The 16,027-nt window shown below is 53.6% G+C and overlaps 1 protein-coding gene across 1 annotated transcript in view; it reads right to left on the reverse strand.

Moving 5' to 3' along the window:
- Positions 1 to 15,296, reverse strand: part of gfra4a (GDNF family receptor alpha 4a) — a 62,154-nt gene extending 46,858 nt beyond the window's left edge. The window contains 1 exon segment of the mRNA XM_029828439.1: positions 14,715 to 15,296. Within this exon segment, the coding sequence (XP_029684299.1) occupies positions 14,715 to 14,772 (58 nt within the window). The 5' untranslated portion in view covers positions 14,773 to 15,296.
- Between the last annotated feature and the right edge of the window lie 731 nt (positions 15,297 to 16,027).

The raw sequence follows: 16,027 nt of genomic DNA on the forward strand, positions 1-16,027 counted from the left end.
TTATGCGCTAAAGAATTGTGCAACTTGTTTCTAAAAAGTGAAATCGAAATTCCAGTCAAAGCTGTCGCTCACCTCAAAGCCATCTTAATATTTTAATGCTTTCCCGTGGAGGAGCTGCGCGCTGCAGGTGGTTCGACTGCTGAACACACACAAAGTGTGTGTGATGCCAACAGGTATTGACAGGCAGGTGTGAGGCGAGCGAGTACGGGTGAGATCAGAGGAACCCCGACAGCCTCCAGTGCTGCTACAAATCAGCCAGACTGAAAAGATGTGGAGTTCCTTTGTGAAAGAACCAGGAAAGCAAAAGAGTTTCTCGACGTGTTGCTAAATATTAGTTCAGATGAGTGAACTAGAAATGTAGCTTTGATTTATCCAAGTTGGGAATGAGGCAGAAACCAGCGCAAGGTGTGCTGCCCCCTAGTGACCGCCCAGGATTAGCTAAAAAGTTCTGTACAGATGAGAGCCAACAGATCCCGTAACTGGGATTTAAGGTGCCTGTCTGGTGTAAATATCATCCCAGCTGCTGGTCAGAATGATAAAAATGATCTGCTAGCCAACAACACCTCGAATTCATCTGAGCAAATGGGACGAGTCTGCGTCTCTGCAGCGAGCGGGCTGAGATTTACCCCGATAAAAGCCACCAATCATGTCTCTGCAGACAGGAAAGAGGGAGATCTGACAGCAGCCGGCGGGGCAGGGAGGGGGGCAGGGAGGGGGGCAGGGAGGGGGGCAGGGAGGGGGGAGAGCTGGGTAATGTGAGAGAAGGTCATGGAAAGTTAGACAGCGAGAAGAATAAGGTGGAGGAGAGGAACGATGCCGCTGCCGCTTAATTACAGCTCTGTCCCCGTGTTCCACAGGTCAGGCCATAATTCACAGCCAATGGGCAATCAGCTGTGTGTGTGTGTGTGTGTGTGTGTGTGTGTGTGTGTGACAGCGATGGGCAAGCAGCCACCAGCAGCACAGAAGGTCCATAACCTTATCACTGTGAGGAGGGTCAAATGCAGGGACTCAGACTGTAAATACAATCCTTGTTGGGGGGGGGGCACGGTGAAGGGGGGGGGCACGGTGAAAGGGGGGGGGGGGGGGGCTAAGAAGGCAGAGGAGAAGAGGCGCCATGATAGATACGTTACTAAAACTGTGGATCCACCAAACGGTGACGGATTGGCGGTCCAGCACCAACAGCGTCTGTGGTTGAACTCCGGTCATTTGCTCCTGTTTTTCACTGGTTTCTTGATTGATTGATTGATTGATTGATTGATTGATTGAGTACTTTATTGATCCCTTTAGGGGGGGGTCCATCAGGGAAATTAGCATCTCCAAAAAAACGTACAGCACTGTACAAAATTACCCACCACCATTACACACCATTAAACCTATTAAAGATAATAAAAATAGAATAAAATAAGAAATAAAATAGAATAAATTAAAAATAGAATATAAATATAAAATATAAAACTATAAAAATGTAAATAAATGAATAGATGGATGAATGAACTGAATGAATGGATGTCACAGTATTATGTTATTCCAGTGTTATTCTTCAGCTCCAAGTTCTGAAGGAACATTGGGAGCTACAGATGTTTGTGAGAGCTGCAGATGTTTGTGGGAGCTGCAGATGTTTGTGGGAGCTGCAGATGTTTGAGGGAGCTGCAGATGTTTGTGGGAGCTGCAGATGTTTGTGGGAGCTGCAGATGTTTGTGGGAGCTGCAGGTGTTTGTGGGAGCTGCAGATGTTTGAGGGAGCTGCAGATGTTTGTGGGAGCTGCAGATGTTTGAGGGAGCTGCAGGTGTTTATGGGAGCTGCAGATGTTTGTGGGAGCTGCAGATGTTTGTGGGAGCTGCAGATGTTTGAGGGAGCTGCAGATGTTTGTGGGAGCTGCAGGTGTTTGTGGGAGCTGCAGGTGTTTGTGGGAGCTGCAGGTGTTTGTGGGAGCTGCAGGTGTTTGTGGGAGCTGCAGGTGTTTGTGGGAGCTGCAGGTGTTTGTGGGAGCTGCAGATGTTTGTGGGAGCTGCAGATGTTTGTGGGAGCTGCAGATGTTCGTGGGAGCTGCAGATGTTCGTGGGAGCTGCAGGTGTTTGTGGGAGCTGCAGATGTTTGTGGGAGCTGCAGATGTTTGTGGGAGCTGCAGATGTTTGTGGGAGCTGCAGATGTTTGTGGGAGCTGCAGGTGTTTGTGGGAGCTGCAGATGTTTGTGGGAGCTGCAGATGTTTGTGGGAGCTGCAGATGTTTGAGGGAGCTGCAGATGTTTGTGGGAGCTGCAGGTGTTTGTGGGAGCTGCAGGTGTTTGTGGGAGCTGCAGATGTTTGTGGGAGCTGCAGATGTTTGTGGGAGCTGCAGGTGTTTGTGGGAGCTGCAGGTGTTTGTGGGAGCTGCAGGTGTTTGTGGGAGCTGCAGATGTTTGTGGGAGCTGCAGATGTTTGTGGGAGCTGCAGATGTTCGTGGGAGCTGCAGATGTTCGTGGGAGCTGCAGGTGTTTGTGGGAGCTGCAGATGTTTGTGGGAGCTGCAGATGTTTGTGGGAGCTGCAGGTGTTTGTGGGAGCTGCAGATGTTTGTGGGAGCTGCAGGTGTTTGTGGGAGCTGCAGATGTTGCTGCAGCCTGACCGGGGGCTCCTGTTTATGGAGGCAGCTGCTGCCAGCCGGAGTCTTTCTGCCTCTTTTCCAGATTCAGTTTTTAATCCCCAAAGTTCATCGTTCCGTTAATCTCTCGGTGTCTTCCAGCAAAATGTCAGGCCACATTCATGAGCGTAATCACCTAATTGCTCCAAATTAGCATCACATCCCTGCTCATGGCTCCAACTCACCACCACGCTTTGATAATTAATGAGCAGATTCACAGGAACTAAATGAAACCTGTAAAAGATTCCAACCGTGCAGAAGAGAGCAGCTCTTCCTGTCAATCCCAGTGATGGAATTAGAGCTAAAAGATGGGTTTAATATGGAAAAGATCCAGACGGTTGGTGGGGAGGAAAAGCTGATCCTGGGTTTTAGAAATGGAATATGGATGAAGGTGAGATGGGCTGATGTTGTCTTCAGTGATGATGCTCATGGTGCAGACGTGCGTGTGACCTTTGACCCCCCCCCCCCCCCCAGGAGAAGACTCCTCACATCTGGACTTCCTGGGAAACAGGCAGGACCCAATTCCAAAGGTTCCCAGATGTGCGGTGCCGAGTGTTTGCATCTCAATGAGCAGCAGCTGGATTTCCGCTTCCGAGCGTCGGTCCAGGGAAGGAGAGGAAGAGTCGCGCAGCCTTCAGGTGGCAACAGGAGCGGCGACGGGAATTCCACATTTTTCCCTGTACTGATGTGTGTGGAAGGAGAAGCAGACCCAACAGAGGAACGTCTGTGGCAAAGACGAGCACAGACACGTCACGCACGCCAGCGTGGCTCGTGCACGTCCAGGGATATTTGATCACAAGCATGGAAAAGGATGTCGGAGGAGGCTGCGGTAGTCTGGAGCAGCGGGAATGAATCAGCATCCCGGAACACCTGTGTGTTGGTGCCAATTCCACCATTTTTCCCGCTGCAGCAGGTCGCCACAACAACGGATCAGCGTCTCTGGGGAATTTGCCTCCGAGTGCTTTGATTAAAGGCACCTTGAAGACCCAGCCGGCTAAAGTGGAGCTCCTCATTCTAATATCGGGAAGATGGGCGGATCATGTCGGATTCTAACCAAACTCCCTTTGATCTTAACGCCTTTTCTCTCATGTCAACATACTAAATGTTGAACACATTTAAAAGCCACCCATCAAAACGGTTTTTGCCTGAATTCACTTCTCTGACGCGAGCTTTTGTTCTATAACTGTTTAGACCTCCCATCCTGGAAAAGCCTGGAAAACCACTGAAAGAAGCATCAGCATGAAAAGACTTCATATCGTCCCGGTTTTACTTCATCGTGCTTTGATATTTGAAGCAGACATTTCTGGCTACTCTCATGGGTCGATGAAAGATATAATGTCAATTGGAAAACACAGACGAGAACTTCAATTAAGTTCTTTTGAATTCCAATAAAAGGAACCGAGAGAGAAATCAATTATGTGAAATTAGCACTTATTGCTAACGATCGCGCTCACACATCCGCCAGCCGAACAGTCGCGAGGAGACTTTTAAGTGTTCCAGAGGCTTTTGTGGTGGCTGGATCAAAGCGCCGGTGGCTTTAAGCGACAGTGGCGGGGGGGTAATGAGGAGGGATCGTATGGATCAAATGGAGCCGCTGCAAATATCCGAGAGGTGAAGACGAACGCCCAAAATGGTTAAACAGCCACTGTGGGAGCGGAGAGGCAGAGGGGGAAAGGGAGGAGGAGGGTGGTTAACCTCTCAGAAAAATACTCAGGCTAAAAAAGTGCTGTGGGGAAGCAGGAGAGCTTGAGTAGCGTCCACGAGGAGCCAAAACAAGAGCACGGTTCACTGCGCTAATCGGAGACTCCCTGCCGCCTCAACCCATCTTCCCTCTCTCCTCCGACTCTCAAGCCCAGAGAAACTGGAGAGAACACAAGCAACCAGAGTGCAGGTCCCTGCCCCCCCCCCCCCCCTTCACACACACACACACACACACACACAGACACACACAGAGCTCAGATCCCACCCTGAAGAGGCTCTGACCTCCATGATCACACATTCATCGCTGTCTCCCGGGCAGCCTCTCTTCCCCTCCGCCTGCCCCCCCCCCCACCCGCCCCCTCCACCACTGTTTGGCATCACAGCCCCACACAGATGCCGTGTTTACAGACCCACCTGCCATCTCTGCTATCTGCTGCATGCTCGCTAATAGCATAGCAACAGATATCCGGCTGCTGGCGCAATGAAAGAAAAGCAGGAGAGCAAACAAGAGAGCTGCTGTCCGAGTGGATATTTATATACCCTGAGTACATATGACAGTAAATCTAACAGGCAAAGCTGATAACAAAAGCCAGCGAGAGGTTCAAGAGTGCTGACAGCAGCGTGAATTAGATCTGCTGCTGGAAATAAGATAATTAATCTTGTCTTCTTTCTCTTAACTCAATTTCTTCATCTCACTGTTGCTCTGCCTGTGGTTCAACCCCCGAGTGGCCTTTTAATCCCTCCAACAGTCACACTGGCTCGTTTCATCCCTTCTTCTCAGCTCCACCAGCATCCAGCCGCTTCTATTTCCAGATCCAGCAGGGTGAGCACCAGCATCCCTTTATTTACAGACCAGCAGCCTTGGGACGGCCAGAGCTGCCTGAGCTTCCCGAGAAATTCTAGAATATTCCAAACGTGATGCAAACGATGAACACGAGCAATAACCCTGTTTCCATGCCGTCCATTTGTCACGGCTCATTAAACACGTTACATGTGTTGAACATGTAATGACCTCACTCTTGTACCCAACAGGAACCGTCATTAGTGTGATGATAATAAAAGTGATGATGCTAATACTTCCCAGGGGCTCCAGTGAATCATCTCCTCTGCTGTGGTTTCCTTCAGGCTTTTTACTGATCAACATCAACTGGAGTCCACGAGGGGTGATTACAGCAAATGCTGGAGACAAACCAGCAAAACCAGCAGCAGTTTAACAATCCAGGATATTAAATCAGTCCGGAGAGCGTGAGAGGAGAGTGGGAGATCAGAGCGCTGAGAGGTGCTTTTAAACGTAGGAGCAGGCCATTGCGTCGGGGGTCATTACACACAACGATCAGGACCCGCTCCAATATTGTAAAGGAAACAGCCTGAGCACCTGTTTGCAGGTGGCAGTTGGCTTTGGGGCGGCTCAAACAGCGAGGAAACGCTGACTTGATGATCCGGGCCGGCCAAGCTTCTGTTAACGGCAGCAGTAATGGAAGTGTCTGCGGAGTGACGGCGCGCTCGGGGCGCTGGGCCACGGATCAGACGAGCGCGCTGCTCCGCGGCTCGGGAGCCTCCACGCCTCCGCGCAGGTTTACGGCCACGGATCGGCGGGCTCGCTAACAAGGCTGACGTGGCTCCTAACGAGTCAGCAGACAGGCCAACGGATGAGCAGGCAGCTCCCGTCTGGGAGACACAACCAGGGAGGCCAGCAGGAAGGGGACCCAAGCGTAGCTGAACATGCTAGTCAAGCGCCACGTGCTGCTCTGGGATCAGTGCTACATGGCGTCCGCCTCGTTGACGCACACAGAGAGAGGAAGTACTGTGAGTCCAGAACCCAAATGAGGCAGGAAAAACCCTCAGCTCACGAGCTTCGCTAAAGACCTCAGCGTGGTTCCGTTCACGACTGTTTGGCTATGAACATGCGTGAACGGCTCCAGATCCGGACCGTTGGTGGTCCAGTCAAATCATCTGAGCCCAAAACTGGCAGCACAAAAGTAGCTTAACGAGCCCAAACAACGTTTGACAGACTTCTGGAACTGAAATATTGTAATAAATCTCCTGGACTTTTAATTCTCCAAACACATTTATCTCATAATTCTGTGGAAACTTTCACATAATTGGCTCTAATCTACGTTTTATAATCCCAAAGTGAAGAATAACAATGTGCAAACAGCATCAAAGCAGTTGCTCTGAATGATGAACCTACTCAGAATTATCAGCTCCGCTCAGCTCCGCTCAGCTCCGCGCAGCTTTGCGCGCAGTTTCGGGCCATTGTTCAGCTGTCCGACACAGCAGGAAGCTGTTTTCAGCTAAAAGACCCCAAAACCCTATTTTGTGCCGCCGGCTGAGCTCCAAACTCCAGACGTTCTGCAGCCTAAACGCGTCCCTCAGTCGAGGAAGCGGCGCCGTCAGACGCAGAAACATTCAAATGTGATTCACCTGCGTCCCTTTACAGGGACTTCAGATCACGAGTGTGTCAAGGGCAGGAAAATGTGGCTGGATGTGTGTTATCTGCCGCCGGACACGCAGGCCGCCGGGAGATAATCGGGAATCTACTGAGGTATTATGTTGTGGACAAACAGCTGCGGCGTAATGACGCAGTTTCCTGCCGCGCCGCGATACCATCATCCAGACTGTAAACAGAGACACAAACAAACGCTCCACGCTCGATATCGCGCCGCCCGAGGGGCAGACGGCCGCTAATTGCCAAGCGCAAACATTGACCTGAACGGCAGCGGGATGAATTCACGGTCACAGCCGCACGCTCAGCGGCGCTGGCGTCCCGATGGCGTCCCGATGGCGTCCCGGTGGCGTCCCGATGGCGTCCCGGTGGCGTCCCGGAGTTGTTCGGCAGCGGGGACGTGACCCCGTGACCCCATGACCCCGGCTTTGCTCAGGTTAATGGTCCAACAGGTGAGGACAGCCACTCAGGTTGTCTTTGAGGACAGGTGCACGTTTCCTCACTGGCGTACTTCCTGTCGTCTCTGGTGACCTTCGTGACCTCAGCCCTCACCTGTGGACGCCATGAAACAGGTTCAGCTTTGATCACGTGAGCGGCGCCGCCCGAGCTGCTGGCGGATTTAAGACCTGAGTGTCTGGCAGACAGATGATGCAGTGGATTATCAAATAATTGAAATCCGGGAAAGGTCAGCGTCACTGGCAGCGCCGACCTTAAATCAATGGCAGCGGGTCGGGGGGCGGCCTGGGGCGGCGTGGAGCGGAGATCAATGATGGGGGGGGATGGACGCGGTGAAGAGCTGCATCAAACCTGCATGAAGGCTGCATGAAGGCTGCATGAAGGCTGCAGGTGGAAGACGAGCCAGCGGAGCTCTGGAGGAGACTCCTGAGATTTTCCATCCTCGTCTTCTTCTTCTGCGTCACTCTTTGATCTCACTGCGGCCCAACGCCGTGACGCAGACGGGCATCTGTGCACGTGAGGGACCGCGTCCTCGACGTAAACACCCTTTAAATAAAGGAGCTCGTGCGAGACGGAGCCGGAGCGGCCGGCTTCTCCCATCTGAAGGAGCCGTGTTGGAGATGTTCAGCTCCTCGTTCTCTCCCTCTGGGCTCCTGTTTAGACACACGTGGGCGTTGATTCCCTTCACAACTAAATCTGCAGCTCTTATTACTCCCCGTCGCCTCCGTCGACTCATCAGCCCAAAAAACCCAAAGTGGCGCCGAGCGCACAAACACAGCGATCTGTCACAGATAACACTGGAATAAAGATGTTTTCAATTTCCCACAGAGACGAGGATCGATTTAGCAGAGGATGCTGGTGTTAATTGGCTGCAGGAGCTGGAGGAGCTGGAGGAGCTGTGGAGCAGGAGGAGCTGGAGGAGCTGGAGGAGCTGCAGGAGCTGGAGGAGCTGGAGGAGCTGGAGGAGCTGCAGGAGCTGGAGGAGCTGCAGGAGCTGGAGGAGCTGCAGGAGCTGCAGGAGCTGGAGGAGCTGGAGGAGCTGGAGGAGCTGTGGAGCAGGAGGAGCTGCAGGAGCTGGAGGAGCTGGAGGAGCTGCAGGAGCTGAAGGAGCTGGAGGAGCTGGAGGAGCTGCAGGAGCTGCAGGAGCTGGAGGAGCTGTGGAGCAGGAGGAGCTGGAGGAGCTGGAGGAGCTGCAGGAGCTGGAGGAGCTGGAGGAGCTGAAGGAGCTGGAGGAGCTGCAGGAGCTGCAGGAGCTGGAGGAGCTGCAGGAGCTGGAGGAGCTGCAGGAGCTGCAGGAGCTGGAGGAGCTGAAGGAGCTGGAGGAGCTGCAGGAGCTGGAGGAGCTGGAGGAGCTGCAGGAGCTGCAGGAGCTGGAGGAGCTGCAGGAGCTGCAGGAGCTGGAGGAGCTGCAGGAGCTGCAGGAGCTGCAGGAGCTGGAGGAGCTGGAGGAGCTGAAGGAGCTGGAGGAGCTGCAGGAGCTCCGTCAATGTTTCCAGAAAAGCCTCCGAGCAGCTGCCAGTTTATTAATGGAGTGGCAGCCGGACTGGATGAGCATATAAATAGGAATCAATATCTGTGTTAACTGTCTATTGTTCAGAATGAGAGCGGCGTAAAGCCTCTTTAACACTCCAGCTCTGATTGACGGCTCACCAGCATCACACCCGGCGTCTAATCGCAATTTATTCACAGGAGAGACAAAGAGAGGCGGATTTGTCACCGAGACGATGACGGGAAACCTGAGGAAATTGAATTCTCGCAGGAAAAAGGTCCAATTTCACCGTTGTTGAATCCCATTTCCAGCCCAGTTTATCAGGCCAACTAATCTAACGCTGATTTCAGGGCGACGAGATCGGCCTTGTGGGCGTGGCTGTTGCACGTGCGCGTGGCTGTTGCACGTGCGCGTGGCTGTTGCACGTGCGCGTGGCTGTTGCACGTGCGCGTGGCTGTTGCACGTGTTCGCCGGCGCCGCAGCAGTGGCGACGCGTGACAACGGCTCCGCTTCTGAGAAAGGGTTCTACCGATAATCCCAGTTCCAGTTCTAACGCCGCATCACCGCACGCCAGTCACCCAAATCCCCCTTGAAATAAATCGTTAAAATCTATATTTAGATGTGCAGGAGGGGGAGAAGAGCTCCGCTAACCACAGGTGATCCACGGAGACAGAAGACGCTGCTGCTCACCTGCGTCTGAAGCCGCAGGGCAGTTTAAGAGCGCCACTTCAACTCCGCTCGCAGCTAAAAGCTCGGTCACGTTAGCATTTACAGGCCGCCGCTCCGATAGAACCTCGACACCAGAACATTTGGGCTCCTTCCAGTCAAAGTTCTAATCTATCAGCAAATAAGAACAAACTTCAGCGGCTGTGCTGATCTCTGGGTCAGCTGGTCCAGGACCAGCCTGGACCAGCTGATGTCAGCTGGTCCAGGCTGGTCCTGGACCTGAGCCACGGTGCACTTGACCTCTGACATCAGCGACCCCACCATCTTCCTTCAGTCCTTCAGTGGTTCTGTGACCCGTCCGGCCCGGTTCCAGGCCACGGGACGTTTGGCTGATGTGAGGAACGAGTCAGAAGCGACTCGATAAACATTCTGGGAAATCAGACAAAACAGAACCCAGCACCTCTCCACTGCCAACAGGCGGATTCTTTTACTGGATCTTCACACGGTCCCGATCAGCTTCCAGATTTCCGTCCATCTGCTCGGGCGATGACGCGAAACGTGTCGGGACAAAACGATCAGCTGAGCGCGTGGCAGCAGACGCCACACGAGAGAGCGAGGAGCGGGCGGGTGGGCGGGCGGGCGAGGAGCCTTTTCATTAGGCCTCGTGAATGTTATCTGGCACACATCTGAGACAGGCTGTTGGGAACGCTGCGATCTGGCCACGTCCTACCCCCCCCCCCCCCCCAAGCCTGGCTCTGAACCCGTCCGAGTCCTGGCCCGTTTCTGGCCCAGTCCGCTCAGCACAGCAACCCAGCTGAATTTGCGGCTGCGCTTAGAAACCAATCAGCTCTCCAGATTCAGGCGCCCCCCCCAGGAGAGGCCGCAGGACGTCAGCTCCACTCATCTCGGGCCCAGACGGGTCGTCCAGCTCCGCCTCCTGCTGCGTTCTCATCTGCTGTGAGATCCACTAGAAAGGTGAGAGCGGCGAGACGCTGGCGCTGCCGCCGGGCTGGAGGAGGTTTGCTCCATTAAAATAAACCTTTTTATCCCAGAAATCAGAGGAACTCTGTGAGCTCTTTCCTGAAGACGCTGGGAATCGTCTCACAAACTCGGCCGCTCCGTCGGTAATCGATAAGAAATAGAAACAATAATAAACAACCACAACAACAAGGAGGGAAACTGCGGTCGTCTCCAAAACCTCCCAGAAGGTGAGTAAGAGGGTTCCCGGACGGCCCCCTGACCCGAGGAGGCCCCCTGACCCGAGGAGGCCCCCTGACCCGAGGAGGCCCACGCGTGGAGGTGCGTCCAGCTAACGTTGGTGGCCGTCTGAGATTCCACCATTTGGAAACGGCTGCATTTTATTTCTCCAGACGATCGAGCGGCTCCTCTGCTGGATGCTCACGCAGGGTTGTGAACACAGATCTGAGACGTCACCACAGAAAATAGGTCCAAAGAGGGACCGTCAGAGGCAGGATGTGCTGGTGAGCGGGAGGCGGGTCACAGCAACGCGCACGTGTGGCGTTCCGCTCCAGTCTGAGCCAGAGCCAAGGACCTGCTAGCGTAGCACACCAGCTACCAAAACAGAGAATGATCAGCCCGTCTTCGTGACTGGATACCTGAGCTTATTTACTGTAAACATTATCGCCTAGCAACAGAGAATTATGTGACGGCCAAGGTGAGCTGGAGCACAGGTGTGCAGCAGAATGGTGATTAATGAGCAGCCTTGCATTCTGACGCCGTGCGTTATCGTCACCTCCGGCTCCATGAAGTGAATCAGTAATACCAGCTATTATTGCACCGGGGGGCCGTGCACGTGCATGTGTCCATCGGTGCACGAGCCGTGCACGTGCATGGACACAGTTCAAAGGCCACAAAGGCTCCACGTGCCGGCAAAATTATACCAGGACCCAACTTTCTGACACATTTTCTTCCACCACTCTGAAACTTTTGATTCAGATTAATTACAGCCTTTTGCCCCCCCACATCAGTCTTTGCTCATTCTGCCTTCTTTTCATTACAAAGTTAAACGTCTGGCTCTGGAGTACAGTGGCACTAAACGCCGTATCCCTTCAGAGTGGCAGAGGCAGGGTAATTGTCTCTGGCGTAATGGCCCCTCAACAAAAGCGGGTGGAAATGACAGGGTTTTAACATAATAAGGAGCACTGTCACTTTGCTTTCTCCCTATAAAATCATCCCAACCGGCACCAGAGAGGCATTCTGATTTCCTTTATTTCCAGGGATGTTTATCTCCATCTTACACCCTTCATTCTGCTCTGTTCTTTGCACCCGATGGCCTGTAATTACCTCCATCTGCTCCTCACACATACAGTATAATTCAGCCCAGCAGAGATAACAGCAGCGAGGAGACGGCCGAGAACAACAGCCAGAAACGGCGTCTAATGAAAAAGACTCAAGTGAGTCGCTGATCCCAAAACGGGGACAATCAGCTGATAAATGACATCAATCATTCCATCAGAGCAGGATGGAGCTTCGGGGAATGATATCTGCAAATGTGAAGCCCTCGAGTGGAGATCAGGACAGGCTCCTCTCCAGCATCTCCACCTGAGGAGCAACAGGTGACCCGTGAACACCCATCAGGAGAGCCGGGCAGCACCCCTGAGGAGCAGGCCCGGAAAAGCTGCACAGCATTCCGAGGAGAACCGGGAGGAGAACCCAGGAGAACCGGGAGGAGAACCCAGGAGAACCGGGAGGAGAACCCAGGAGAACCGAGGAGAACAGGCAGCCATCAGGAGGGCCGGCATGAATTCAACATGTGCAGGGAATATTCAGGAATTCAAAGAGCATGAATGAGTGAAGGAAGGAAGGAAGGAAGGAAGGAAGGAAGGAAGGAAGGAAGGAAGGAAGGAAGGAAGGAAGGAACGAACGAACGAACGAACGAACGAACGAACGAACGGACGGACGAACGAACGATTTCTTCATGGAACTGCAGCCGAATAAATAAAGAATAAAAATCCTTTGTTTTCGGTGTTTTGGTGAATTTACTATCGACCCAGAAGCAACAAATTAATGAGTTGAAAACACAAAGACGAGCTAAAATGTGAATTAGCCGCCTGAATATTCCTCAAGCTTGCATGAGCGTGATTGTAAATTGAATGTAGTTTATTTGGTTTATTTCTTGGGGGCAGCGAATATCATTAAAGCGAATGCAGAATTAGCAAAACTGGTCCGCAGGCGCGTTTGGAGCTGTCGTCGGTCCACTTACAGCGAGGCAGCAACAAAGGTAACAACAGGAGGGAGGAGAACAGGCTGAGGAGCAGATGATCCGTCACGCCACCAGGAAACCGGAGCTTCACTCACATGCAGCGCGCCCGCTCGTTTCTGCCCCCTTGTGGTCAATAATCATCATCCTAGCAGCACCGCTCACCTCCCTCTGGACGTGAGCGGCCCCCAGCAGAGAGAGTCTGAATGTAAAGTTCAGATTCAAATGAATCATCTGTGGCAGAACGGTGAGGATGCAGCTGAAGGTCTCCAGAAGGTCGCTGGAGAAAGTTGTGGGACCTTTATGATTATCGCCTCTGCAGAGGAACCAGAATTCATCCCCGTGTAAACGGCCGAGCGAGGCCGCGTCCAGCGAGCAATTAGAGAAGAATAATAAGCAGATGAATCCGGTCGGCTAATTACTGGGATGATTGCGAACATTGTCACCACACACAGATCATCACTGAAGCGGCACACGCTCGTTTGCCTCTCGGGGCTTTTTTCCTTTGGGAGCATCGGGAGACAACGTGCGCCAGCGACCACGGCGACCACGCACACGTCCACGTGATGTGTGCGTGGTCGCACGGGAGCCACGGGCACGGCGACCACGGCCGGGAGCCACGGGCACGGCCGGGAGCCACGGGCACGGCCGGGAGCCCGGACCAGGCCGAGCAGCGCTTCATTTGCAGCAGCAGCACATTCGGCTGCAGACAAACACACGGACCAATCAGAGCCGGAGGGGGCTGCTGCCCGAGTGCTCACGGGCAATCTGGCAGAAGCCCTCAACAGCTCCAAGAACGTTGGAGTTATGTTGTCATCACAGCAAATCAACAAAGGGGCTTTTGGAACTCTGCAGCAATATTTGAACCAGCAACCTTTGGCTGATCGGACCCAACACAGAACAACAAATTCCCTTCAGCCGGTACAGAGCCCCGGGGGGGCAGGTTTTCTGCCTAAAGACCACAGATAAAAGCAGCTAAAGCACCAACAAGAGACAAACTGCCCCCACAAAACCAGGAAACAGCAACAAATGGGGGATTTCTGAGAGACTGTTGGATATTTGCCATGATTACAGACACCAGCAGCACAAGTTAGCACATCTTTAAAGGAAAGATGATCCACTCTCTCTCTCTCTCTCACACACACACACACACACACACACACACACTGACAAGGTGAGAGTATCTGCAGAGAAAGGACGAGCAGCTTCCTCCTCCACCCTCACGTCTCCTGTGACGGCGCCGCTGCCACAGACGCGGATTTTACATGAGATGTGAAAAAGGAGAAGACGAGAAAGTGTTCAGGGTTCAAGGTGACGGAGCAGCTTGGCCTGACAGAGGCTGCCTCCAGGGGGCTCGGCGAGCGGCGAGCGGCGAGCGGCGCCCGTCGCCGCGGCAGAGGGGGAAACGGCGTCAGGCAGCGGCGTCGCCAAGGCTTTAAACACAGACCTCCATCCATACATCCCATCTGCTGCAGGGAGGCTTCCCGTTTCCATGGTGAGGGGAATTGTGCAGGACAGAATCAGGATGAGTTTGCATCACAGATGAATGTGAAACACAGAGGGGTGTGTGTGTGTGTGTGTGTGTGTGTGTGTGTGTACAGCTGAGTTCACACGCTCTTCTAGGCAGTTTCATGCATGTCAAATCAGCTGCCCCCGGGCTCCGCCCCCTGCTCTCACGCGCCGGTTCACCTGAGATGGGCAGGTGCTCCGCGCGCCCCACATATCTCAGCACGCGCGCACACGCGTTTCTTTCTGCATCATTAGCGGCGGGGGCGGCAGCCTCGGCGCGTGTGTCCTCAGTATAATTGGTTCAATTTGCGCCTGTTCTCGCTGTAGTTAAATACACGCACGAACTTATGAAAACAGCAAAAACGTTCCGCGAAGGGGCAGAAAAACAGAAAAAGCGTGCAAACATCTTCCGAGTTGAGGAATTTCTGCACGTCTGTGACCAGAATCGTCCGCACGAGGACGAGCGGCTCGTGTTGCGGGAAATAAAGAAGTGACGACGAAGTGTGAGAAACGCGCACAGGAGCAGCGGCGGGAGGCTCCGCAGCCTCCCCCCGCAGAGCCGCGTCCACCCGCACAAGTTGAGCCGAGAGGGGAGAAGTGGAGAACTTACCAAAGAGGAGCAGCTGCAGCAGGTAGAGTCCGAGCAGGTCCATCACGGAGCGCGACATGAACGCCAACAGACGCGATCCCGCCGAGTGCTGCTGGTGGCGGCGGCGGCGAGGAGGAGGAGGAGGAGGAGGAGGAGGAGGAGGAGGGTGTGCGGCAATAAAAGCCCCCTCTGTTCAAACGGGCACCGAAATCAGCAGCGAAAAGATCGCAGCTACTTGGATCCAGAGGAGCTGGGGTCCGCGGCGGCGCAGGAGGCGGCGCGAGCGAAGCGCAGAAGCATTTCTACAAAGTTTGACTTCCGCGGAGGAAGACGCAGGCATCAGCTGCGCCAAACGGAGCCCGAGGAGGCGCGAGGAGGGAAGAGCGTCCGATCCTTAGGTGGGGAGCGTTCTGCGCGCACTCGATCCTCCGTCCTCCCTCAGCCGCTTCCTCTCCTCCGCCACCTGCGCAGCGTCTGGAAAATGCGGATGAATCACGGAGGCGCGCTGCTGTGCGCACTCCGACCTGCGAGGCACAGATCCTGTGATCCTCTGTGATCCTCTGTGATCCTCGCGCCGCTCACGCCCTGCCCAGCTCGTTCAGAAAGAAAAAAAAGAAAAAAAAAATCCAATCTCGGCCAAAGTTGAAATTGGACGAGTTGAATCGATAGCCTATTTCATGCTGCCATAAAATGGAAACAATAAAGGCGCGTAAAATGGTGCAGGCTGCGCGCGGGGGGGGGGGGCATAACCACACTTCTTCCACAGTAGGGCGAGAACGCAGCGCGCACAGGACTCATTGATTCGGACCGTGGAGAGAATGTGCGTGGGGCCCTGCAGCATCTGGAGGAGCCTCTGACTGACGGCTGCGCTGGAGAAGATCTGCGCCCCCCCCCCCCGCTGGCTAATGGCGGCTCACCCACAACAGCGACACTGACAGAAACCACAGAACAACAGACACACAGCAGCGCTGAAGCTGCCTGGTTCTGGAATATGGCGCAGAGGCAGGAGAGCTGCCTCCTTCGCCTTCTCAGGGACAGTAGATCACAAACGCCATTTATACTTTATGTAAAATTGTCTCAGCAACGTGGGAAGCTGCTTCTGAAGAACAGTCTTCGTCCTCCTGAAGAATCGTTCAAACTTTTCTTGCAGGCTCTCATCATCCCTGAGTGGGCAGAGGATATTTACCCCAGAAGAAGAGAAGCTTCTGGAGGATTCGTTCTTCAAGGCCAGCAGCAAATTCGGGCTGTTTTTTTTCTCTTTACTTCTCTTTTATCTGTAGCTTGAAACCAGCTTCGAATGACCAAAAGTTTGAGTCGCAGAGGAGAACTTCATC

The sequence above is a fragment of the Takifugu rubripes genome, chromosome 2, assembly GCF_901000725.2.
Source record: "Takifugu rubripes chromosome 2, fTakRub1.2, whole genome shotgun sequence".
NCBI classification, from domain to species: domain Eukaryota; kingdom Metazoa; phylum Chordata; class Actinopteri; order Tetraodontiformes; family Tetraodontidae; genus Takifugu; species Takifugu rubripes.